This window comes from Xenopus laevis, chromosome 1S (assembly GCF_017654675.1).
Source record: "Xenopus laevis strain J_2021 chromosome 1S, Xenopus_laevis_v10.1, whole genome shotgun sequence".
NCBI lineage: Eukaryota > Metazoa > Chordata > Amphibia > Anura > Pipidae > Xenopus > Xenopus laevis.
The window spans coordinates 21,987,157-22,002,856 of NC_054372.1; the positions used below are offsets into that span (position 1 = coordinate 21,987,157).

At 39.1% G+C, this 15,700-nt stretch overlaps 1 protein-coding gene across 1 annotated transcript; it reads left to right on the forward strand.

Annotated features, from left to right (window-relative positions):
- The first annotated feature begins 253 nt into the window (after positions 1 to 253).
- LOC108706558 (small integral membrane protein 20) lies at positions 254 to 4,670 on the forward strand. Its single transcript, XM_018243081.2, has 3 exons — positions 254 to 440; positions 2,532 to 2,588; positions 4,492 to 4,670. The coding sequence occupies exons 1-3, from the start codon at positions 332 to 334 to the stop codon at positions 4,527 to 4,529; spliced, it is 204 nt and encodes a 67-aa protein (XP_018098570.1). The 5' UTR covers positions 254 to 331; the 3' UTR covers positions 4,530 to 4,670.
- The last annotated feature ends 11,030 nt before the right edge of the window (positions 4,671 to 15,700 follow it).

The following is a 15,700-nucleotide window of genomic DNA, read 5'->3' on the forward strand; positions in this document are numbered from 1 at the left end:
ATTTAGTTGATATACCAAGTTTTGTGAAGAACACAAGCGATATTGGTAAAGCTGAGGCGATTGGCAAAATAAAATGTTTCCTACTACAACTTTGCCAGGTGCTTTGCACGCAGTATTTCTAGCGGAACCAAGTTAACACAGCTCTGTTTCTGCTGGTTGGGGGAACAGTTCAAGAGGTGCACTACTGATCAGCCAATCCGAGCACAGCTTTCGTTAGTTCCTGCTATAGCGGCAAATCAGATCGCCCAACACATAAGCGTATTTGTTTGGTGTCCTTGTTGCTTCCTGGCTTGTCATTTTCTCCTATGTCTGACTGAGGTCCCTTCTGATCATGTCCACAAACACCAGGATAGTTCTTATTTTCGGTGGTTTTATCACTGCAGTAGCAGCAGCTTTCTACCCTATATTCTTCCGGCCGCTCATGCACATAGATGAATACAGTGAGTGACGTGTCAGTGAGTGGTAGAGATGAGACGGGGCAGCCTTGGTAGATAGGTGCTAATACTTCACATGGTTAGTGATATCGTTTGGGGGATTTTAGAGTTCAGTAAATAATTTTATGAGTTTATATGGACATATTTAATTGTAAAGGAGATATAAACATAAACATTTGCCTGGAATTCTATGTAAATGCCCAGCAAACAAAAATGTGACATTCCCAGTGATTCTCTGTGTATTTATACTGCTATTCTCATTCTCTGTTTAAATACTTAATACTAAATCATTATTTTAACTGTATTTAAGGGAAATAGATGATACCCTTAATTAACAACTTCCAATTTATCCACTATAATAATTACGTTAAGGCACCAATTTAATTGAGCTCTAGTTAGAAATTGAATGAATTGACTCAATGGCACAGGCACTTTAACAGGAGTTTTTGGAATCAATTGAAGGTTGATAACAGATTAGTGTTATTTTAAAGCTGGTAATTTAATGATATTTTAACTCCGGTGGTTGTTGAGTTGGGAATTATCAAGAGAATTGATGCTTGGAGACAGTGTCGGACTGTCCCACTGGGATACCAGGAAAGCTCCCGGTGGGCCCAGGTGTTAGTGGCCCCTCTTGTCTCTAAACATTTGGCCTATTTCATGGTCATTCCCTATTTCATTTTGGGAAAAAATGCTTAATAATGTGAGAATATTGTAAGTATATATAAAAGACTAGGAAAATGAAAGAGGTTGAGTGAATAGAGGAGGAATATTAGTTTGGAAAGGTCCTCTGTCTAAGGTTTTATGGGAGGCTCACGGCCCTGTGAAGAAACATGCAAGGCAGCTTTCTGCTAAATTGATTCAAGAGTCAGAACCATGAGTGCAGAAAGGTGGAAAAATGCTGTTTTGTTTTGCAGTTATATTTACAAACAACTTTAATACCACTGAATATTTGTAATGAATCGATATTGGAACGTTCCTTTGAACTTTTAAGTTTTGGAATTACACCCACCTAAAGAACAATTGACAACTAGTATATAGTGAGGAGAATGAATACATGACTTATTATAGCAATATAAATACATGTAATGGTGGCTTAATAGTCTGTGATGCCAGGTGCACTGATTTTTTCATTCACAATAAAGGTGGCCACAGACATAACAATTACGATCTTTCTTCCAAGAAAGAAAGTTCATTTCAATAGAGCTGAATTGTCAAATATACAGGTACAAACAATAGAATTCTACCTGTATCTGACGATTCAGCACTAACAATGGACGATGTTTGGGTGCCTTCAAAAGCACCCGATCAAAATTTCCGTCCAGCCCAATCAAGAGCCGACCGATATCCAAGTCTTCTGCCGATTTCGGTCGGCTCTTTTCCCAAACATTTTTCAGACTTTGGGATAATGCTATAACAATTCTTATGTTTGTCAACATCAAGTAAATTTGGAAAAAATTACCTAAATAGAGGGGTCATTTTTTGGCTTTTCATTGATTTTTTTTATTTTACACAGACTTTAAAATATTTTTTAGTGTAATTAGTAATAGATACTACAGTCTGTCACTAGGTAGAGGATGCAGGTAAAACGAACCGCATAGAAAGGTTTCTGTTAAAAAAAAAAACTCCCCACAAAACTTGGGCATTGCTGCTGTAGTTAAACAAGCTCTCAGGATTCTTCAAATTCTTTGAAAAACTAAAATATCTTTGAGTAGACATACACTTTTTATAGGTGCAGTGCCCACTTGTTTGACATGAGGTCTATAAATATGGATTTTGTGGAACACGCTTTTGTTTTAATCACAAAATCACTACTGTTTAAGTTGTTTCTTGAGCTAAACGTGGTAATTTCAACTATTGTTTTGTTCTTGGGTGGTAGATAATAAATATTTTGTGCACAGATAAGCATTTGTTTATTATGCAGGGGAATTATCCGTGTCTATGTTTGTGGTTAGTGCAGTTGTTTCCAGTGGGAGCAGTGAGCACACCATGGTGTAGTCCATGTAGCCTGTCCCATAGAATAAATAAACACATTTTAGTCAGCGGCTTGTGAAGACATAGTAAAATATATCAATATTTCTCTTTGTCGATTTATCTTAGAGAATGAACAAGCAATAAACAGAACTGGTGTCATCCAGGAAAACGTACAGCCCCCTGGTAAGCAACCTCCATATCTGTTTTGACATGAGCACACTGGGAATTTCACAAATGTTACTTGTTTATTGTTTGGAAACCAGCCCAGGATGATGAGTTTAAGAAGATTTCTGCTAAATTCAGTGTGTTTGACACACAGAAGATTTGCAGTATTGTATTGTAAAATCCCCATGTTAATTGCACAAGTACATAACTTATATCAGCCACTGAAAGAGATTAACCTTTGCATTAACTTTTATTGTAATGTTCAGAGTGCTATTCTGAGAAAAATTGTAATTGGTCTTTATTTTGTATTTGCTGTTTTTTTAATTATTTCGCTGTTTGCGCAGCAGCACTGCAGTTTTGAAATTCAGCAGCTGCCTGGTTGCTTTGGTTCGTTTTACCCTAGCAACAAGGCAGGGGTTGAAAGAAAGACAGGATATAAGTAGGAGAGGGCCTAAATAGAAAGATATGTAATAACATTGTAGCCTCACAGAGCATTAACTTTTTTTGGTTGCTGTTCAGTGACCTCTATTTAATCTGAAATTATAATTAATATTCCTTTCTTCTGCTATCAATAAAAATAAATTACCCATCAGTCTATATGAAGGTTTCAAAAGTCAATTTCCAAAAATCATTTTGCAGTACCTATCTGGGATAGATAGTTGAAGTGGACATTCTGTTTGCCATGGCTGAGGTTATTTTGCCTGTTTGAATGTTAAATACAATGTTTCCTTTGTTCTTAAAGGAACAATAACACCAAAAAATGAAAGTAGTTTAAAGAAATGATAATATAATGTAGTGTTGCTCTGCACTGGTAAAACTGGTGTGTTTGCTTCAGAAACTCTACTATAGTTTATATAAATAAGCTGCTGTGTAGCAATGGGTGCAGCCAATCAAACACGGGATACACAGTAGATAATGGATATGTTCTTAAGAATCCCAATGTATACTACAGAGCTTATCTATTATCTGCTGTGTATCCTGTGCCTTTTCTACTTTTCAGCTTTGAAAGGCTGTCCCCATGGCTTCACAGCAGCTTGTTTATATAAACTATAGTAGTGTTTCTGAAGCAAACACACTAGTTTTACCAGTAAAGAACGGCCGTACATTATATTTGTATTACTTTAACGACTTAAATATTTTGGTGTTACTGTTCCTTTAAAATGCACTTCTAAATCTTACACCACTGTATTTGTAAATATGCAGGGAAGCGTTGCATATAATAAAGACCACCAACATGAAAATGTAGATACAGTTCTTATTGTTACCTATAGGAATTCAATTATAACCCTGGTGCAAAATATATTTTTCCATAGCATTGCTTGTATCTGCAACACTGTACAGTTGATATAAATAAGAATGTGCTCAATGTATACAGTAAGTCAGACTTTGCATGTGTGTAGGTACTGTCTGTCTAAGAATAAAAGTGGATAAAGGATGCTTCTGTAAATGGGATAAATGTTGCCTGGATTCCATTACACTGCCACAGATCACAGCAGTGTTGGACAAAATTGTCTGTGGGGCTCATTTATCAACACTGTGCAGTTACCTATAGCAACCAATCAGTGATTAGCTTTTTAAAGCCAGCTGGCAAGTAGAACAATGAATGCAGCAATCTGATTGGTTGCCATGGGTTACTGCCCATGGGCAAATTTGCCCAGTGTTGATAAATTACCCCCTGTGTGTCTTATATGATGCTTGTCATTTTCATTTGAGGGTTATTGCTGTTTAAACAGCTTATTTGCATATGATGTAATTCTTTAGGCTTGGTAGGTTGTAGAATGTAAGTGAGAACATGCGATGCCATTTGAAGGCAGCAATAAAAGGGTTAAAGTTATGGTAAACTGCAAGACAGTCTACTTTCCTGTATCCAGTGTGCATTAATTTTACTATTTCATTCATTTAACTATTTCTTTTTTTACAGGACTGAAAGTGTGGTCTGATCCTTTCTCCAGAAAATAGAGTGGAGCTGTGCCGGTACCCCAGAAAATGTGTATATTGTGTAGCCTGTTTAGTCTTTTGTACAAAGTATAAATATAGCAAACATTTACATTTTTGTTTCTTATCAAGTGGACAGAAATACAGAGCATTTATTCTGATGTCTCTCAAGTTGTTATCATTGTAGAGAGGGCATTTCCCAACTGGCCTTTACTGGGAACTATAACAGGAGACTTGTATTTTATTTCTGTGACTTTGCATGGACCTCTGTCTCTCCAGTGCACGTTAGGTGATAACTTCTTTGTAGCGAGCTTGACCTCTTCATGTTACAGATTTCTTTTTCCTAGAACTATACACTGAAGCCGTAGACTTTTTTTTTCATTTACACCTCTGTTTGAGGTTACACAAGCCCCCTCCTTTTCTTAAAGGAACAGTAATAACAAAAATTATAGTGTTTTAAAGGAATTACATTATACTATAGTGTTGCTCTGCACTGGTATATCCAGCGTTTGCTTAGAAACTCAAAGGAGAAAAGGCACAGGATACTCAGCAGATAACAGATAAGCTCTGTAGTATACAATGGGATTTGTCAGAACTTATCTGTTATCTACGGTGTATCCTGTGCTTGAATGACTGCACACATGGCTACACAGCAGCTTGTTTATATAAACTATAGTAGTGTTTCTGACGCAAACACTCCAGTTTAATTAGTGCAGGACAACAGTACATTATATTGTCATTCCTTTAAAACACAAATGTTTTGGTGCTACTGTTCCTTTAAGAGTGCTTGTGCAAATTATACTGACTTTTAAAGGAACTGTTCAGGGGGAAATTAAAAACTCGGTAAATAGATAGGTTGTGTAAAATAAATAATGTGTCTAAAATAGTTAGTTAGACAAAAATGTAATGTATAAAGGCTGGAGTGACTGGATGTGTAACATAATAGCCAGAACACTTCCTGCTTTTCAGCTCTCTAACTCTGAGTTAGTCAGCGACTTGAAGGGGAGCCACATGGTACATTTCTGTTCAGTGAGTTTGCAACTGATCCTCAGCATTCAGCTCAGATTCAAAAGCAACAGATATGACCCATGTGGCCCCCCCTCAATTCTTTGATTGGTTACTGCCTGGTAACCAGTCAGTGGAAACCAAGAGAGCTGAAAAGCAGGAAGTAGTGTTCTGACTGATATGTTACACATCCAGTCACTCCAGCCTTTATACATTACATTTTTGGCTAACCAACTATATTAGAAACATTTTTTATTTTGCACAGCCTATCTATTTACCCAGTTTTTATTTTTACACTGAACTATTCCTTTAAAGTCATGCACTGAAGAAATTGGCAGAGGTGGCACTGGAGACGTTGTGGTATCACTTGGGGTAGATAAGTAACGCAACTACCCGGGGCAGGGCCTAGGTGCTGGCCATGAAGCACTGGGCCAGCGGAAAAAGACCTGATGGGCCCGGCTCCTTTGGGCCCCGCTCCCTGGACTCTCTCCGTAACCTCCCGCCCTGACCCCATTTAGTTGACGCACTGGAAAAAGGTATGCATGCATGCTTACAGGAGGAGAGGAAGTTTTGCCAGCAGAGAGGACTTGCTGCTGGGTGGTCTGGGGAATGGTATGGGGGCCCCCGAAGCTGTAGGCCCGGTGCTCCGTGTGTCCCCCAGTCCGACACTGGGATGACTTTGACGTAGTTGGCAGCTTAAATATATTGCAATATATGGACAAACAATCCCTGTTTTGTTTAAAGGGTAAGGCATTTTTAGTAGCTTAAGGCACTTTGGGGGGAATATAATGTTTCACTAGTGCAAAAAACCTGCAAAAAGATGATTGTGAACGTTACCGACCATGTTTGTGGCCTTTTTGACTGATTAAAGACCTCAACGACTTCATTGCAAAGTTTGCGAACAAATGGCATTTGCGAAAGATCGAAGTGGATGTAATAAAATTTCACAATCGTAAAACCTTTTTTGTGCCAGAATATTTAACGAAACTGCAGAGCAGTTGTTAACGCTAAACCTTAGCGAAAATGTGCAATGTCGTTTTCAGCAGCAACTTATTTTACATTAGGAGCCGTGCTAAACATTCGCAAAGGCGCCATTTTAAATAACGTTTGTGACTTTTAATTACATTCCCCCCCAAAAATGTCATTATGTCTTAAATATATTGATAATGGGTTGAGTGCAGGGATGTCTTTTTCTGGCACAAAAGTAATTTCATGTTTTTTTTTTATTCTTATAACAGTTGTCTCTCCATTTTCTAATGACTGTTTCCCTCCATTGTGCCACAGGCCCCAAAGAGACCCCTGTGGTTATTCCAGTTCAATTTGAGGGGCATGCCACCAGGGCCGGAACTAGGGGTAGGCAGAGTAGGCGCCTGCCTAGGGCGCAGTCATAGGGGGGCGCAATTTTGAAAAGAAAAATTTTTTTTTTTAATTTCTTTAATTTTTAACTCCCTTTTCCCCAATGGGGCTGCCCCAGGCCCCCAGCAGAGTTCCGCTCTGCTTTCCACCCTCCCCGAGACCCAGCCAGTCTCTTACTTTCCCTGCTGGCTGGATCCGGATCCTTCATCAGAGGCAGCAGCGCACGTAATGCGCATCCAATCATGAGCTTGCAGGCTGCACGCTGCAGCAAGAGGAGCGCTGGAGGGCGCGGTGACGTCAGGAGGGAGCTGTGCGCGGCAGTGCGTCTGTGTGGTCATGGTGACCAGGTCAGGTGACCTGGCGCGTCGTGCGGCATTCTTTGCTCTCTCCTCCTGAGCTGAGCTCTTCTGACTCCTCCTGAGACTGGGGTCCTGTCTAATCTGTGGGTGGCTGCCTGACTGCCTGTGACTATTCTGCTGACTGCTGCTTTTGGAGTTGGAGCTGTTTGGCACACAACAGGTACAGACTTGGGGGGGGGCAATGGCACAATGCATTTTTTGGCACAACAGGTACAGTGACTTCAGGGGGGCAATATTTTGGTGCTGCTGGCTGGCACAGGTACAGATTGGGGGCAATATTTTGGGTGCTGCTAGCTGGCACAGTTGTGTTAAAAGTAAAATGTTGTGGATATTTTAGTATTTGCACTTTGTTTAACAGGATAAAATTATCCTACTGTTTTGGTTTGTATGATATTTTTTTAGTGTACTTTATTTTTGTTTGTTAACATCACATATTTATATAAAAGAAAAGTTTTATTCATTAATGTATTGTAAGGTTTCTTTATTAAAAAAAACTGTAAGTGATTAGGTGGTAAATGGTCCTACAAAACGGGGGGCGCGCTGATTGAAGTCCTTGCCTAGGGTGCCAAACTACCGTGGCCCGGCTCTGCATGCCACATTTCTTTCAGGGTGGGCTCATGTCTACGACATTAGAGGATTTCTTTTGTCTTTATTTTGCTTCCCTGGACATTTGTAATAATAAGTGACCACTTCAAGCATTTGGAACCAACATCTCAAATAAAGACATATCTACGACCCATATGTACCAGCCCTATTCAAATTGACCTAAACGTAAGTGTATTAATTAAGTTTCGCTTGGCAGAAATGAACTTTGCTCACGCTGACGAATTACCCCTAGTGAAACTTCTCCAGCGTTCAGCTGCCGAGACACAACTTTGCTTTTTAGTGAATTAGTGTAGTGGTAGTGAATTTGCACCTGGCAAAGTGGCGCCAGTGTGGTGAAGCCTTCGCAGGCGAAAATTCGCCCTTTAGTGATTTTGCCACTTTGTATCTTTAAACACCAACAGCATCTCTTTAAAGGGCATGTAAAGTCTAAAATAGAATAAGGCTAGAAATGCTGTATTTTGTATACTAAATATAAACATGAATTTACTGCACCACAAGCCTAATCAAACAAATGATTTATGCTTTCAAAGTTGGCTACAGGGGGTCATCATCTTGTAACTTTGTTAAACATCTTTGCAAGACTAAGACTGTGCACATGCTCAGTGTGGTCTGGGCTGCTTAGGGATCGTCATAAACAAAGCTGCATGGCTGGGAAGTAAGGTGGGGGCTCCCCCTGCTGTTCATAAGTATGATTGTTTCCCTGCTCAGCAGTTAGGGACCATCTGACAATTCCTATCCACAGCAGTAAATGAAGGGAGAATTTCACTGCATACAGTCAGGTTTCTTATAAAAACAGTACACATTTTTTAATTAAAGTATATTGGAAATAGGCTTCTTTTTCATTAAAGAAAGTAAAAATTGGATTTTATTTTTTTGCCTTTACATGCCCTTTAAGAGAAACAGTCACAATAGCACAATATACAGTATAGACACACACACACACGAGCAGTGTTGGATTGTTCAAGCATTATTCCGATATCATCATCCTATGAAAAAAATGATATAATCTTTCTATGGAAATGAGAAGAATGGCTTTTCCATTACACTGCTGGTAGGTGATATCTACAAATCACTCAGTATGCTTGAGCAATTCTCTTTTTCCAATACTAATCACTTCCATACACGCATGCAGCAAAAGCTGCTTTATTCTCACAAAGCCTCAGCCACTTGGACATCCGCTTTGAAAGGAATCCAAATTACATGTTTTTTCCACAATTTTTTTTTTTTAATTCGGGGGGGGGGGGGGAATGAAGCTGACATGAATAATTAACCACTGTTTTGCTCTGTACCCCCTCCACCTATATGTTGAAAGAAACACAATAAAACAGCAGTGAGAGACAGATTCATATGGAAACATTGCATTTTTTTTTTATACCGAGGGGAATATGTTATGTTATTGCAAATACAGGCTTTTTGTGCAACTGATAAACACCCGGGTCACTAATATGTTCCATAAAAATGTATTGGCCAAAAGAGCATTCTAGAGAAGAAGGGGTTTCTGAGTATCTCTCCTTTTTTTTAACTTCCCCTTTAGTTTTTCAGAAGGAAAAGGAAAGCCTAAAAAGGAACTTGCGTAAGCGTGGTGGGGGTTAGGGGGTTTAAAGCAAATGCATCCAATGCATCAAAATAGATGCAGAACAATTGTGCTCAAAGTCTGTTGGTGTCATGTTCATTTTACGAAATTGGCAGGTTATGAAAGTTTGAACACATTTCTGTGGTTTTATTCGTTATTACATTTTTTCTAATGAAGGTGAATTGCCCTTTAAAGGACCAGTAACATTAAAATAAAAATTAAAAAGAATTTGTTAATATACATAGAAAAAAAACCACAAAGACAAATTAAACTTTAAAATCGCAAAGTCTTTATTAAGAAATAACTTACCAAAACTCCGCTTGCGCTCCTTTTCAGAAAAGGTGACGAGCGCAGCGCTCGATTCTTCCTCCTTGGCTCACTCCTATAAGGAAGGCAGGAGAAATTGAGCCCGCACGGTGGAATGCCCGATTGCTATCTGAAGAGGAGCGCAAGCGGAGTTATTTCTTAATAAAGACTTTGCAATTTCAAAGTTTAATTTGTCTTGATGGTTTTTTTTCGATGTACACTAACAAATTTTTTTTAATTTTTTTTTAATTTTACTGGTCCTTTAAGCTGCAAGTCACGGTTTTCCCAAGAGACCTGCTTATCTTGAATTGTTAAAATTATTTAATTATTTCTTTGCTTATCTTTAATTGTTACAAAATAATCCAAATTTTAAAAAATAATTTCCTTTTTCTCTGTAATGATAATACAGTACCTTGTACTTGAACTAAGATATAATTAATCCTTATTGGAAGCAAAACCAGCCTATTGGGTTTATTAAATGTTTACATGATTTTCTAGTAGAATTAAGGTGTGAAGAGCCAAATTATGGAAAGACCCATTATCCGAAAAGCCCCAGGTCCCGAGTGTGCTGGATAACAGGTCCCGTACCAGCACTAATAACTTTGAACAATCATTAAATACATGGCTCCCTTTGTGTGTTTATCCTAAATTTACGAAGGTCAGCAAATGCATATTCTGTTTTCTTCCATTTTCCAGGGGGACCTCATGTCCTGTCTGTGTTTCTTTACACAGCTCTAAATGTTATTGATTATATCCTCCATTGGTATTCTTCGTTATTTTATACAGCACAGACCCAGTCATTCTCTGCTATTATTCTACTTTCTAGTTTGATGAACAAATCTTAATTGACTTGTGTTTAACCCTATTCTTTTATGATAATATGAGCTCAGAACCTAAGAATCTTGTTATTAAACGGACATTTATAGTTTTGGCCTCATTGGCCATTTCTGAGTAATAGACCCATGTGTGCTACTAAACTAGCTAAAGCCTTTTCTGGCTGTTCAGTGCAGGAGATGAAAGAGAAAGTCAGGACATTTCAGTAACAATCCAGGACTGTGAGTTGAGCTGTCTAAATCAGGACTGTCCCGCGAAAAATGGGACAGTTGAGTTGAGCTACTGCCTGGTTCAGAGATGATAGAAGCTCCTGGGTTCCCCTGTCTAAGCAGTAGAATGTTGATGCTTATTCCGATTATTAATGTTTTTTTTTTGCACAATTGGCTGCTGTCCACAATCACACAACTGTATTTTTGGGAATAAATGACCCCTCATATCTTACACTGGGGATATACATCTACATCTCAGTTATGTTGTGCATCAGATACTATACATGGCAACCAAAAACCAGGCCCGGATTTGCGGCAAGGCCACATAGGCCCGGGCCTAGGGCGGCAAAAAAATAGGGGCGGCATGCCGCCCAGCCGCATTATGGGGACGTGTGCGTCCCCATTCAATTACAGCAGCTGCACCGGCGTTTTTTCGCCGGTGCGCTGGGGAGGTGAGTTGGGTGCTAGGACCGCGCGGCCGCCTGGTCGGGCCGCGCGGCCTAGGGGCGCCAGTCAATGAAATTCGGCGCTGCCAAAAACACAAGGCAATTATGTGAGGACTGCTATGTGTATCTTCAAGAAAAAAAAACTATGGGGGAAATGTAATAAAATTCAAAAACGTTGCGAATAAAAATTGTTGCAATGTAATATTCTTCGTTCGGCTTTAATTGCATTGTGAATCTTAATTGCGCATTGCGAACCTTTAACACCTGCTCTGGAGTTTCGTTAAATATTTTGTCGCAAAAAATGGTTTGTGATTACAAAATGTTATTATATACACGTTGAATGTCTGGAAAAGCAATTTGGTGAGGTCTTTAATCAGTCCAAAATGGCCCAAACATGGTCACTAACGTTCGCAAAGGTTTTCACAAACATTTTTTGCACTAACAAAACATACAAGTCTACCTTTTAGAGCACGAGAACGTTAGTCTAGTCCTGGTACCTATTGGACAATGCCTTGTTCCCTTTTTCCCATCCAATTTGTGCCTGTATGTTAGCCACCCACTTAGACTGTAAGCTCTATGGGATAGGGACCTCCTTTCCACTGACTCTTACCACATAGTACTTAAAGCTCTGTGTCCTTATATAAGCTCTTTTATTTATATTGCACTTTTATGCATTGTACGGCCCTGCGCCTTACAAATAAAGTTATACATACATACATAATAACCCTGACAGTGTTAATAGAACAGAACATAGACTTTATAGCCCATATAAGTGGTGCATATCATGGAATGGCCATCTAGGCACTGTTATTGATAAAACTATAATCCTGGAGATACCTGGTGCAGAACATATTGAACAGTACAGGGATTTGTTATCCGGAAACCCATTATCCAGAAACTTCCGAATTACAGAAAGGCCGTCTCCCATAGACTCCATTATAATGATACTGTATAATCCAAATTTTAAAAAATAATTTCCTTTTTCTCTGTAATGATAAAACAGTACCTTGTACTTGAACTAAGATGTAATGAATCCTTATTGGAAGCAAAACCATCCTATTGGGTTTATTTAATTTACATGATTTTCTAGTAGAATTAAGGTGTGAAGATCCAAATTATGGAAAGACCCATTATCCGGAAAGCCCCAGGTCCCGAGTGTTCTGGATAACAGGTCCCGTACCTGCACTAACAACTTTGAACAATCATTAAATACATGGCTCCCTTTGTGTGTTTATCCTAAATTTAGCAAGGTCAGCAAATGCATCTTCTGGTCTGTTTTGTTCCATTTTCCAGGGGGACCTCATGTCCTGTCTGTGTTTCTTTGGTTTTCCTTATTGATGTCATGTTATACACAGCTCTAAATGTTATTGATTATATCCTCCACTTGTATTCTTCGTTATTTTATACAGCACAGACCCAGTCATTCTCTGCTATTATACTACTTCAAGTTTGATGAACAAATCTTAATTGACTTGTGTTTAACCCTATTGTTTTATGGCACATAATATGAGCTCAGAACCTAAGAATCTTGTTATTAAACGGACATTTATAGTTTTGGCCTCATTGGCCATTTCTGAGTAATAGACCCATGTGTGCTACTAAACTAGTGCAAAGCATAAATTAAAAGCAGACTGCAAACATTCCGCTCATTCAACTATGACTTAAAGGAGAACTAAACCCTAAACATGGAAATGGCTAAAAATGCCATGTTTTAGGCACCAGCCTAAAGTTTCAGCTTGTCAATAGCAGCAATGATCCAGGACTTCAAACTTGTCACAGGGGGTGACCATCTTGGAAAGTGTCTGTGACACTCACATGCTCAGTGGGCTCTGAACAGCTGTTGAGAAGCTAAGCTTAGGGGTCATCACTAATTATCCAGCAGAAAATGAGCTTCCCCTGTAATATAAGCTGATGCTACAGGGCTGATTATTAAATTCTGATGCTAATTGCACTGGTTTCTGTGCTGCCATGTAGTAATTATCTGTATAAATCAGCCTTATATTGTGACATTTCTATTCTATGTGTACTGTATATTGTGAGTGGGTCCCTAAGCTCAGTAAGGGACAGCAGCACAGAGCATGTGCAGTGAATCAGCAGAAAAGAAGTTGGGGAGCTACTGGGGCATCTTTGGAGACACAGATCTTTACTGCTAAAGGGCTGTGGTTGCCTTGGGCTGGTACAGAAGCACAAAATATACAACAATTCTAGCTACTTCTTTAGTTAAGCTTTAATTCTCCTTTATATGAACATTATTCCTATCCATGAATTTTGTATAGTAGTAAGTAATAATTAATAATAATTAATAACAGCAACAAAAAAATGTAGCCTCACCGAGGATATTATTTCTTTTTGGTTCATTGCCAGATAAAGACAACAAGGACACGTTTTATATTTCGTTGGAAGAGGCAAAATAGGAACCTAAATGATAGAAACACTAAGCATCCTAGGACAATACTAATTATTGATTGGCACCAAATCTGTAGATATTTGCATTTATCCTAAGCTTTATTATTGTTCATATTGGTGTTTCATCTCCGAGGAACTCAGCTGTTTGTTTGCCATTAGCCTTAGTTCTTTTTTGCCATATATTTCCTCTCACTGGGGCCTCTGCCATAAGTGAATTTATTCTCTCTGTTCGTTCTTTTCTGTGCATTTATTAGGGTTGCCATATGTCAAATTTTGACTCGGACAGTCCAGTATTAGAAGGGCTGTCCAGGTCAAAACTGCCTGCCCAGTTTTCCAAATTAGGAAAACTGGGCTGGATTACCTGAGATTGGCACGGTGATTGGCCAATTACAGCTCCACAATAGCCCCACCCCTGACTGCAGAGATACGCCCCTGTTATCTCATTGACCCACCAGACCACGTTATTGGTGGTGGCAACTAGCCATGGAAATCGGCCGAATCCCCTAATCGTTGGTGAAAGATTCGGTTGAATACCGCAATGAATCCGAATTTGTATATGCAAATTAGGGGCAGGAAAGGAAAAGTGGAAAAAAATCCTTTTTTTGTGACAAAAAGTCATGTGATTTCCCTACCCGCCCCTAATTTACAAATGCAAATTAGGATTCGGTCGGCCAGGCACAAGGATTCAGCCAAATCCGAGTTCTGATGAAAAAGGCTGAATCCCGAACCAAATCCTGGATTCGGTGCATCGCAAGTGACAACCCTAGTATTTATCCATGATCACTCCTATCAGAAACAGTACTATGTGCAGTATTGTTACTTTTACCCTCTTCTCCTTATAGATATTTACTGACCAGCTTCCTTACCTCTGTGTTTCCTTCTCATTTGCTTTATGCCCAGGGTGCCACATTATGTGGTTTAGAAAAGCATTCCTGCAATAATCATGACAGGCAGCAGGTGGAGCTGTAGGAAGCTTTTCTAAACCTTCAGATTAGTTCTGTTCTGTGAAATAAGAAAACATGGGAGATGTACAAGGGTTAAGGAAATGAACAAGAGCAAGGGACTGTCTCCTGCCCACCATTACCCCTGTAATTGATCCTCAAAATATGTGCTGTAGCTGTTGTGTGTGCCATAATAAACATCTTTTATTCAATTAAAAATGCAAGTATCTCTCAGTCTGTCCTCAGATTTTTCCCCCTCTGAGGCAAATTGGAGAGGCTTCAGATGGGGTTTTTTGCCTTCCTCTGGGTCAACTAGCAGCTAGGCAGGTTAAAGTAGAGTTAAAAGGTTGAACTTGATGGAAGTGTGTCTTTTTTCAACAGAACTTACTATGTTACTATGTTACTTACTATACAGTCTACAGAAATGTTTGGATGACCCATAGTTTGCTTGAATCTGACCTGCCAAGGAAAGTACTTAAAGGGAACCATTCACCCACACCTGAAAATCTGTATACTAAAAGTTATTTTAAAATTAATCATGAACCACAAATTCTTTTTTTATTACAACAACCATACTGGTTATAAACTCATTTAAAACTCTTAGCTATCAATAATATATTGCCTGCCCCTCCTCTATGCCTTAGGCATAGAGGTGGGGCAAGCTATTACTTTCACTTTCCATTCTGCAATTTCTAGATGTCACTGCATCCCTTACATTTCCCCCTCCATCTCCAACATTTAATTTTGTAGCCAGTGCATGGGCATCAGGTGCTCCATTTTGGTGCATAAACACGATTCTGGCTTGATCTAAAGCTTGTCTTAATAACTGTGTCCACAAAATGGCTGCTGCCATTTGAATAATTTAATTAATGTAAGTGCGGTTTATTTTGCTTGACTTAACATCATATAACAGGATTTAGAATTATTTTTTAGTGTGACAGGTCCCCTTTAAAAACTGACCCAATGAGGTAGGTATGGTCAGAACTGTAGAAAACAGTAAAACGAGTTGTCCAGGATTCCATAGACCAGGTGGCCACCTTCAGGGAAGAAAACTGCAACTCTGTAGCTAGGGAACACCTTATGGCTTTTGACACTGGACAATGAACCAAAAAATGGCTTTGAGTCTCCTCATCGGCACATCCCCAGGGGCACAC